The following is a 12,500-nucleotide window of genomic DNA, read 5'->3' on the forward strand; positions in this document are numbered from 1 at the left end:
AACGCCGCCTCCTCCAACGCCGCCTCCTCCTCCTCCAACGCCGCCTCCTCCTCCTCCTCCTCCAGGACAAAGACCTACAGGAGCAGCTCGTTCTACGTGACAGACGGAGGAGTGGAGTTTATCTGATCTGAGATGTTGTGGGTTTGATTTCTGTGTAAATGTTTTTCTACACTTCATTAAAGGTCGTTGTGATCCAGGAGGAGGAGGAGTTACGTTTTCATCACGCCGATCGATGACAGATACTTCAGGGGGACGACGGGGTGGTCACACATCACCACGCCCCTTTTAACCTTTGATACAAAACGAGTACAAATAACAACATTAATGATTCCTGTTTGAAACCACGGCAACAACAGAAGAAGTCTGAGGCACCCTATAACAACTAAAATATATAAACTAGGGCTGGGCACGTTAACGCCTTATTTTCACGTTAACTCATTAATTATCGCCGACAATTATTTTATCTCGCATTAACACAGTTTTTATTATTTATTTTCTTATTGTGAAAGTCTGTTGCTCACTGGCTTTTATTTTGTAAAATTCCATCGTGAGCGAGCCTCGTATGTTGCTTACTGCTGCGCGTGACTGCTGCGGCGCTCACAGGAAACAGGAAACAGTCAGAAAAGAATTGGCGGATAATCAAGCATGGAGAAGTGTACGGAATTTTTACATGGCCATTTTCATTTTAAAGTTCTTCCAGACGGCGCAGTCGACAGAGCCAAAGTTATTTGTAACCACTGCGAAGTTGAATTTTCTTATCACCAGAGTATTTGATAAGCACTCCAAAATATGTTGGAGCCAGAAACTCAGGCGGACGCTGAAAGGTCGTTTCACTTGTCTTCACTTTAGTTAAGTGTTTAACAAAGACTCAGTACCTTCATTCACTCTGAGTCTCTTCAGCTGATGAATAATCACTACAGCTTTCTTACTAACTCTGGAGCATCACAACAACAACACTCTTCTCTGAACTCCTGCATGTCACTGTCACTCACAGACTCCACCTAGTGGTGTAGATTATGCAGCACATTAATAACATGTCAACATTAACTGCTTGAATAATGTTGCAGTTCAGAAAAATACATTAACATTAGCAACTTTAAAGATGAATTCAAAAAGATTATAAACTAAAGAATTTCAAAATGACAAGTACAACTAAAATGTGTTTGTGGGGTCCTCGATAACCAAACAATAAACATCAATGTTCTCAATTGACCTGTCACACTCTCCCCCACTTTAAAAATGGCGTCCCGACATTTTCATTATACCTCTTAGCCTAAAACCTTTCTGGGCAGGATGACATTATGCCCTTGCAGTGGCAATAAGCTTTAGTTTTGTATTTATTTGCTTTGATTACATTGTTTAAGTTGAGAAGTACATTTACAATAAAAGTGTGCTATACACTACTTTTGAATTCTGTATTGGATTTTGCGTATAACAATGTGATTAAAACTTTTAATCGTTTCGATAAATAAATATATTTATATATATAAATATATTTATATACAGTACAGACCAAAAGTTTGGACACACCTTCTCATTCAAAGAGTTTTCTTTATTTTCATGACTATGAAAATTGTAGATTCACACTGAAGGCATCAAAACTATGAATTAACACATGTGGAATTATATACTTAACAAAAAAGTGTGAAACAACTGAAAATATGTCTTATATTCTAGGTTCTTCAAAGTAGCCACCTTTTGCTTTGATTACTGCTTTGCACACTCTTGGCATTCTCTTGATGAGCTTCAAGAGGTAGTCACCTGAAATGGTCTTCCAACAGTCTTGAAGGAGTTCCCAGAGATGCTTAGCACTTGTTGGCCCTTTTGCCTTCACTCTGCGGTCCAGCTCACCCCAAACCATCTCGATTGGGTTCAGGTCCGGTGACTGTGGAGGCCAGGTCATCTGGCGCAGCACCCCATCACTCTCCTTCTTGGTCAAATAGCCCTTACACAGCCTGGAGGTGTGTTTGGGGTCATTGTCCTGTTGAAAAATAAATGATGGTCCAACTAAACGCAAACCGGATGGAATAGCATGCCGCTGCAAGATGCTGTGGTAGCCATGCTGGTTCAGTATGCCTTCAATTTTGAATAAATCCCCAACAGTGTCACCAGCAAAGCACCCCCAAACCATCACACCTCCTCCTCCATGCTTCACGGTGGGAACCAGGCATGTAGAGTCCATCCGTTCACCTTTTCTGCGTCGCACAAAGACACGGTGGTTGGAACCAAAGATCTCAAATTTGGACTCATCAGACCAAAGCACAGATTTCCACTGGTCTAATGTCCATTCCTTGTGTTCTTTAGCCCAAACAAGTCTCTTCTGCTTGTTGCCTGTCCTTAGCAGTGGTTTCCTAGCAGCTATTCTACCATGAAGGCCTGATTCACACAGTCTCCTCTTAACAGTTGTTCTAGAGATGTGTCTGCTGCTAGAACTCTGTGTGGCATTGACCTGGTCTCTAATCTGAGCTGCTGTTAACCTGCGATTTCTGAGGCTGGTGACTCGGATGAACTTATCCTCCGCAGCAGAGGTGACTCTTGGTCTTCCTTTCCTGGGGCGGTCCTCATGTGAGCCAGTTTCTTTGTAGCGTTTGATGGTTTTTGCGACTGCACTTGGGGACACTTTCAAAGTTTCCCCAATTTTTCGGACTGACTGACCTTCATTTCTTAAAGTAATGATGGCCACTCGTTTTTCTTTACTTAGCTGCTTTTTTCTTGCCATAATACAAATTCTAACAGTCTATTCAGTGGGACTATCAGCTGTGTATCCACCTGACTTCTGCACAACACAACTGATGGTCCCAACCCCATTTATAAGGCAAGAAATCCCACTTATTGAACCTGACAGGGCACACCTGTGAAGTGAAAACCATTTCAGGTGACTACCTCTTGAAGCTCATCAAGAGAATGCAGAGTGTGTGCAAAGCAGTAATCAGAGCAAAAGGTGGCTACTTTGAAGAAACTAGAATATAAGGCGTATTTTCAGTTGTTTTACACTTTTTTGTTATGTATATATTTCCACATGTGTTAATTCATAGTTTTGATGCCTTCAGTGTGAATCTACAATGTCAATAGTCATGAAAAGAAAGGACACTCATTGAATGAGAAGGTGTGTCCAAACTTTTGGTCTGTACTGTATATGTATATAAATGCTCTGCCTCTGGTCACTTCCTGTCAGCACCTGTGCTCTGTCTCTGGTCACTTCCTGTCAGCACCTGTGCTCTGCCTCTGGTCACTTCCTGTCAGCACCTGTTCTCATATTTGGGTCTTTTTTACTGAAATCTATGATCTGTGTTAAATGAAGAGTCCACGTAAACAAACTTGTTGACCTCCAAATTTCAGTGTAACATTAATGAGTTAATGCGAGCTGATAATGGGTCGCTGCTTGTTGTCATGGTAACTGTTTGGGCTGTTGTGGAGGTGGGGGGGGGGGGGGGGGGGGCAATGTGAGATCTCTACATGGGGCCCTGAACCGGCAGTCCGGCTCCTCGCGGCTCCAGTCCGGATCCTCTGTGGATCCAGTCCGGGTCTTCAAGTCTGATGACAGTGACCGCTTCACCAGAGCAGCCCTCCATCAGATCACTCCGCAGGGTCAGACACACTTTTTTTTAAACACAACATAAACAAATAAACCCACTCCCACACAGACAACCACACACCTCCACTTTCTGAACAGCCCCTCCCGGAGTATGTGCACTCTGACCGGGTGGAGGACACTAACTCTCCCGGTAATAAACTCTCCGCTCCGGTAGAGACGTTAACGTTTCCTCGGCCCTACTTCTCCTGCTGTCGCTGACAGGCGGTGCTTCGGTCGCTCCCAAACATGGCCTCCATGACGGAGCGACCGCTTCAACTTTAATTTTTCGCCAATTTTCAGAGCAAAAAGACGTTTTTCTCCTTCCACGACCACCGGGAATGTTTCGTCTGAGGGTCCCATCATGGCAGAGTCGTGACGCGGATGTGATCTTTGGGAGAAGTTCGCCGTTGTCTCTGAACAGATCGCTTTAAGTTGGAGAGGAAAAAGAGAATTTCATCAAATCAGTAAGAGGCTTCTTCACCTTCCTCTCGGTACCTGTGCGGCTTCTCTTCGCGGCTTCTCTTCGCAGCTTTTAGGCCGCTTGTTGCCTTTAACGACCCCCGGTTACCGACATGTAGAGACGGGAAGAATAAGCGCGCCGAGCAGCCGGATCACTCGTTTCTAGTGCGCGCTAACAGCTAGCCTGCTAGCTCATGCTAATGCTAACAGAGAAGTGATCAGTCAACTGGGCGGTCCGAGGAGGCTAACGGCTAACTGCTAACGGCTAACGGCTGTGTTTCTACACTTCACTTTAATTTAAAGGCCTTTTACGGTTCATTAATAACGTTTTAGCGGCACATACACTCTGTTTGAAATGTTAGCTCAGCAAGTTTAATGGTTTTTTTTTCATCACAACACACTTAAAGGTGAATCAGTGGAAGTCTAATAAACGGTGTTTTAGTGTCCGTTATAACTCCTGTTAGCATGCTAACACACAGTCACAATGCTAACCTCACAAACACTCCTGATTGGTCCTGATAAACTCATCTCATGTTATTTCATTGTTTTGTGGTTTCAGGTGTTGTTAGCTGTCCGTTAGCCACATGATGCTAATGTTAGTGTGGAGTTTGTTTTCAGGTGTAGACTCACCTGGTGTCTGTTATTAAATAAATAAAAGACTAAATGTTAAGTTCAGTGTCACAGGTGATGTGTCGATACAGGTAACCGATATTTACCTGCTCCTGACCGATACCGACCAGATGACCGATATATATATTCTAGGGCTGTTGGATGTGACTGATGATGTTATCACCTTAATAAATTACATTTCAGTCCATACCTGAGCTCAGGTGTTGGGGGGGTAACTCCTACCTTCCACATTGCCCTCGCTGCGTCCTGAACCACCGGGTTTGTTTCTGCAGCGTGAGCTACACCTCGGCGATGTGACAAAAAAGGTCACATCAGTCGATATCGATAATTATCACGATAATAGTCACTTATTATTTTTTTAATTTAAAAGCTGATTTTTGTTCCGGAGTGAAAGTTAAAGAAACCAGATGGTTCAATTATTCTTTATTATCAGAACATGAAGAATTATAATGAAACATTTCAGCATCATGAGCTCAGAGCTGAAACACTCACCACCCCCTGGGGTCCACACACCACACACAGACAGTTTATTATTTACAGTACAGTCCACACACCACACACAGACAGTTTATTATTTACAGTACAGTCCATACACAGACAGTTTATTATTTACAGTACAGTCCACACACAGACAGTTTATTATTTACAGTACAGTCCATACACAGACAGTTTATTATTTACAGTACAGTCCATACACAGACAGTTTATTATTTACAGTACAGTCCACACACCACACACAGACAGTTTATTATTTACAGTACAGTCCACACACAGACAGTTTATTATTTACAGTACAGTCCACACACCACACACAGACAGTTTATTATTTACAGTACAGTCCACACACAGACAGTTTATTATTTACAGTACAGTCCATACACAGACAGTTTATTATTTACAGTACAGTCCATACACAGACAGTTTATTATTTACAGTACAGTCCACACACAGACAGTTTATTATTTACAGTACAGTCCATACACAGACAGTTTATTATTTACAGTACAGTCCACACACAGACAGTTTATTATTTACAGTACAGTCCATACACAGACAGTTTATTATTTACAGTACAGTCCACACACCACACACAGACAGTTTATTATTTACAGTACAGTCCACACACCACACACAGACAGTTTATTATTTACAGTACAGTCCACACACCACACACAGACAGTTTATTATTTACAGTACAGTCCACACACCACACACAGACAGTTTATTATTTACAGTACAGTCCACACACCACACACAGACAGTTTATTATTTACAGTACAGTCCACACACAGACAGTTTATTATTTACAGTACAGTCCACACACCACACACAGACAGTTTATTATTTACAGTACAGTCCACACACAGACAGTTTATTATTTACAGTACAGTCCATACACAGACAGTTTATTATTTACAGTACAGTCCACACACCACACACAGGCAGTTTATTATTTACAGTACAGTCCACACACAGACAGTTTATTATTTACAGTACAGTCCACACACCATACACAGACAGTTTATTATTTACAGTACAGTCCACACACCACACACAGACAGTTTATTATTTACAGTACAGTCCACACACAGACAGTTTATTATTTACAGTACAGTCCATACACAGACAGTTTATTATTTACAGTACAGTCCACACACAGACAGTTTATTATTTACAGTACAGTCCATACACAGACAGTTTATTATTTACAGTACAGTCCATACACAGACAGTTTATTATTTACAGTACAGTCCACACACAGACAGTTTATTTACAGTACAGTCCATACACAGACAGTTTATTATTTACAGTACAGTCCACACACAGACAGTTTATTATTTACAGTACAGTCCACACACCATACACAGGCAGTTTATTATTTACAGTACAGTCCACACACCATACACAGGCAGTTTATTATTTACAGTACAGTCCACACACAGACAGTTTATTATTTACAGTACAGTCCACACACCACACACAGACAGTTTATTATTTACAGTACAGTCCACACACAGACAGTTTATTATTTACAGTACAGTCCACACACCACACACAGACAGTTTATTATTTACAGTACAGTCCACACACAGACAGTTTATTATTTACAGTACAGTCCATACACAGACAGTTTATTATTTACAGTACAGTCCACACACCACACACAGGCAGTTTATTATTTACAGTACAGTCCACACACAGACAGTTTATTATTTACAGTACAGTCCACACACCATACACAGACAGTTTATTATTTACAGTACAGTCCACACACAGACAGTTTATTATTTACAGTACAGTCCACACACAGACAGTTTATTATTTACAGTACAGTCCATACACAGACAGTTTATTATTTACAGTACAGTCCACACACAGACAGTTTATTATTTACAGTACAGTCCACACACCATACACAGACAGTTTATTATTTACAGTACAGTCCACACACCATACACAGACAGTTTATTATTTACAGTACAGTCCACACACCATACACAGACAGTTTATTATTTACAGTACAGTCCACACACAGACAGTTTATTATTTACAGTACAGTCCATACACAGACAGTTTATTATTTACAGTACAGTCCACACACAGACAGTTTATTATTTACAGTACAGTCCATACACAGGCAGTTTATTATTTACAGTACAGTCCACACACCATACACAGACAGTTTATTATTTACAGTACAGTCCACACACAGACAGTTTATTATTTACAGTACAGTCCATACACAGACAGTTTATTATTTACAGTACAGTCCATACACAGGCAGTTTATTATTTACAGTACAGTCCACACACAGACAGTTTATTATTTACAGTACAGTCCATACACAGACAGTTTATTATTTACAGTACAGTCCACACACAGACAGTTTATTATTTACAGTACAGTCCATACACAGACAGTTTATTATTTACAGTACAGTCCACACACCACACACAGACAGTTTATTATTTACAGTACAGTCCACACACCACACACAGACAGTTTATTATTTACAGTACAGTCCACACACCACACACAGACAGTTTATTATTTACAGTACAGTCCACACACCACACACAGACAGTTTATTATTTACAGTACAGTCCACACACCACACACAGACAGTTTATTATTTACAGTACAGTCCACACACAGACAGTTTATTATTTACAGTACAGTCCACACACCACACACAGACAGTTTATTATTTACAGTACAGTCCACACACAGACAGTTTATTATTTACAGTACAGTCCATACACAGACAGTTTATTATTTACAGTACAGTCCACACACCACACACAGGCAGTTTATTATTTACAGTACAGTCCACACACAGACAGTTTATTATTTACAGTACAGTCCACACACCATACACAGACAGTTTATTATTTACAGTACAGTCCACACACAGACAGTTTATTATTTACAGTACAGTCCACACACCACACACAGACAGTTTATTATTTACAGTACAGTCCACACACAGACAGTTTATTATTTACAGTACAGTCCATACACAGACAGTTTATTATTTACAGTACAGTCCACACACAGACAGTTTATTATTTACAGTACAGTCCATACACAGACAGTTTATTATTTACAGTACAGTCCATACACAGACAGTTTATTATTTACAGTACAGTCCACACACAGACAGTTTATTTACAGTACAGTCCATACACAGACAGTTTATTATTTACAGTACAGTCCACACACAGACAGTTTATTATTTACAGTACAGTCCACACACCATACACAGGCAGTTTATTATTTACAGTACAGTCCACACACCACACACAGACAGTTTATTATTTACAGTACAGTCCACACACCATACACAGACAGTTTATTATTTACAGTACAGTCCATACACAGGCAGTTTATTATTTACAGTACAGTCCATACACAGACAGTTTATTATTTACAGTACAGTCCACACACCACACACAGACAGTTTATTATTTACAGTACAGTCCACACACCACACACAGACAGTTTATTATTTACAGTACAGTCCACACACAGACAGTTTATTATTTACAGTACAGTCCACACACCACACACAGACAGTTTATTATTTACAGTACAGTCCACACACAGACAGTTTATTATTTACAGTACAGTCCATACACAGACAGTTTATTATTTACAGTACAGTCCACACACAGACAGTTTATTATTTACAGTACAGTCCATACACAGGCAGTTTATTATTTACAGTACAGTCCACACACCATACACAGACAGTTTATTATTTACAGTACAGTCCACACACAGACAGTTTATTATTTACAGTACAGTCCATACACAGACAGTTTATTATTTACAGTACAGTCCATACACAGGCAGTTTATTATTTACAGTACAGTCCACACACAGACAGTTTATTATTTACAGTACAGTCCATACACAGGCAGTTTATTATTTACAGTACAGTCCACACACCATACACAGACAGTTTATTATTTACAGTACAGTCCACACACAGACAGTTTATTATTTACAGTACAGTCCATACACAGACAGTTTATTATTTACAGTACAGTCCACACACAGACAGTTTATTATTTACAGTACAGTCCATACACAGACAGTTTATTATTTACAGTACAGTCCATACACAGACAGTTTATTATTTACAGTACAGTCCACACACAGACAGTTTATTATTTACAGTACAGTCCATACACAGGCAGTTTATTATTTACAGTACAGTCCACACACCATACACAGACAGTTTATTATTTACAGTACAGTCCACACACAGACAGTTTATTATTTACAGTACAGTCCACACACCATACACAGACAGTTTATTATTTACAGTACAGTCCACACACCATACACAGACAGTTTATTATTTACAGTACAGTCCACACACAGACAGTTTATTATTTACAGTACAGTCCACACACCATACACAGACAGTTTATTATTTACAGTACAGTCCACACACCATACACAGACAGTTTATTATTTACAGTACAGTCCACACACCATACACAGACAGTTTATTATTTACAGTACAGTCCACACACAGACAGTTTATTATTTACAGTACAGTCCATACACAGACAGTTTATTATTTACAGTACAGTCCACACACAGACAGTTTATTATTTACAGTACAGTCCACACACAGACAGTTTATTATTTACAGTACAGTCCATACACAGACAGTTTATTATTTACAGTACAGTCCACACACAGACAGTTTATTATTTACAGTACAGTCCATACACAGGCAGTTTATTATTTACAGTACAGTCCACACACCATACACAGACAGTTTATTATTTACAGTACAGTCCACACACAGACAGTTTATTATTTACAGTACAGTCCACACACCATACACAGACAGTTTATTATTTACAGTACAGTCCACACACCATACACAGACAGTTTATTATTTACAGTACAGTCCACACACAGACAGTTTATTATTTACAGTACAGTCCACACACCATACACAGACAGTTTATTATTTACAGTACAGTCCACACACCATACACAGACAGTTTATTATTTACAGTACAGTCCATACACAGACAGTTTATTATTTACAGTACAGTCCATACACAGACAGTTTATTATTTACAGTACAGTCCACACACCACACACAGGCAGTTTATTATTTACAGTACAGTCCACACACAGACAGTTTATTATTTACAGTACAGTCCACACACAGACAGTTTATTATTTACAGTACAGTCCATACACAGACAGTTTATTATTTACAGTACAGTCCACACACCACACACAGACAGTTTATTATTTACAGTACAGTCCACACACAGACAGTTTATTATTTACAGTACAGTCCATACACAGACAGTTTATTATTTACAGTACAGTCCACACACCATACACAGACAGTTTATTATTTACAGTACAGTCCACACACCATACACAGACAGTTTATTATTTACAGTACAGTCCACACACCATACACAGACAGTTTATTATTTACAGTACAGTCCACACACAGACAGTTTATTATTTACAGTACAGTCCATACACAGACAGTTTATTATTTACAGTACAGTCCACACACAGACAGTTTATTATTTACAGTACAGTCCACACACCATACACAGGCAGTTTATGATTTACAGTACAGTCCACACACCACACACAGACAGTTTATTATTTACAGTACAGTCCACACACAGACAGTTTATTATTTACAGTACAGTCCACACACCATACACAGACAGTTTATTATTTACAGTACAGTCCACACACAGACAGTTTATTATTTACAGTACAGTCCACACACCACACACAGACAGTTTATTATTTACAATACAGTCCACACACAGACAGTTTATTATTTACAGTACAGTCCACACACCATACACAGGCAGTTTATTATTTACAGTACAGTCCACACACCATACACAGACAGTTTATTATTTACAGTACAGTCCACACACAGACAGTTTATTATTTACAGTACAGTCCATACACAGACAGTTTATTATTTACAGTACAGTCCACACACAGACAGTTTATTATTTACAGTACAGTCCATACACAGACAGTTTATTATTTACAGTACAGTCCACACACAGACAGTTTATTATTTACAGTACAGTCCATACACAGACAGTTTATTATTTACAGTACAGTCCACACACAGACAGTTTATTATTTACAGTACAGTCCACACACAGACAGTTTATTATTTACAGTACAGTCCACACACAGACAGTTTATTATTTACAGTACAGTCCACACACAGACAGTTTATTATTTACAGTACAGTCCATACACAGACAGTTTATTATTTACAGTACAGTCCACACACCACACACAGACAGTTTATTATTTACAGTACAGTCCACACACAGACAGTTTATTATTTACAGTACAGTCCACACACAGACAGTTTATTATTTACAGTACAGTCCATACACAGGCAGTTTATTATTTACAGTACAGTCCACACACAGACAGTTTATTATTTACAGTACAGTCCACACACCATACACAGACAGTTTATTATTTACAGTACAGTCCACACACAGACAGTTTATTATTTACAGTACAGTCCACACACCATACACAGACAGTTTATTATTTACAGTACAGTCCACACACAGACAGTTTATTATTTACAGTACAGTCCACACACAGACAGTTTATTATTTACAGTACAGTCCACACACAGACAGTTTATTATTTACAGTACAGTCCACACACCATACACAGACAGTTTATTATTTACAGTACAGTCCACACACAGACAGTTTATTATTTACAGTACAGTCCACACTAACACTCATTTTGGACGTTTGGATATTTATTTCCTTCGGTGTGTTTTGACGGGTCGTATTGTTTCTAATGGTGGAAAGTGAGTGTTAGCTGTTTTACTTGTCTTCATCACAGTTAACAGAGAACTTTACTCTGTAGTCAAAATGTCTCTAAACTCTTGTTGACAGTGTTTTCTCCTGCTTTGAGCCGGTAGGTTCGGCGTTTCCTTCAGTGCCGTGATCGCTAATTTCGGCTGTATTTTCATTCCGCTCTAAATGTCTGTAAGCCCGCCTACCCATATCCCTGCGACATGATTGGCTGTTCATCGTCCTTTTCTTCTTCTCTTTAATATCAGGTAGCAACTAGCGTTGAAGGCGCATTCTCCTGTGATCTTGTGATCTTGTGATCTTGTAGTTCTCATGTAATCTTGTAATTCTCTTGTGATCTTGTAGTTCTCTTGTGATCTTGTAGTTCTCCTGTGATCTTGTAGTTCTCATGTAATCTTGTAGTTCTCTTGTGATCTTGTAGTTCTCTTGTGATCTTGTAGTTCTCTTGTGATCTTGTAGTT

The 12,500-nt window shown here is 39.2% G+C and overlaps 2 protein-coding genes across 24 annotated transcripts in view; both read left to right on the forward strand.

Annotated features, from left to right (window-relative positions):
- The window catches only part of xrcc2 (X-ray repair complementing defective repair in Chinese hamster cells 2), a 3,183-nt gene extending 2,986 nt beyond the window's left edge, over positions 1-197 (forward strand). Inside the window, exon 6 of the mRNA XM_061064734.1 lies at positions 1-197. This exon is cut by the window's left edge and continues 262 nt beyond it. Coding sequence (XP_060920717.1) covers positions 1-126 — 126 coding nt within the window. The 3' untranslated portion in view covers positions 127-197.
- Positions 198-3,572: 3,375 nt separating this feature from the next.
- Positions 3,573-12,500, forward strand: part of LOC132994388 (atherin-like) — a 12,321-nt gene continuing 3,393 nt past the window's right edge. For 5 of the 23 annotated variants that reach the window (XR_009676679.1, XR_009676685.1, XR_009676688.1 and 2 more), the window contains exon 1: positions 3,575-4,038. The gene's annotated coding sequence lies outside the window, so the exon portion shown is untranslated. Of the gene's footprint in view, positions 4,039-12,500 lie in introns of all 23 variants that reach the window. The other 18 variants (XR_009676670.1, XR_009676675.1, XR_009676681.1 and 15 more) reach the window with 9 other exon arrangements.

The sequence above is a fragment of the Labrus mixtus genome, chromosome 19, assembly GCF_963584025.1.
Source record: "Labrus mixtus chromosome 19, fLabMix1.1, whole genome shotgun sequence".
Taxonomy (NCBI): domain Eukaryota; kingdom Metazoa; phylum Chordata; class Actinopteri; order Labriformes; family Labridae; genus Labrus; species Labrus mixtus.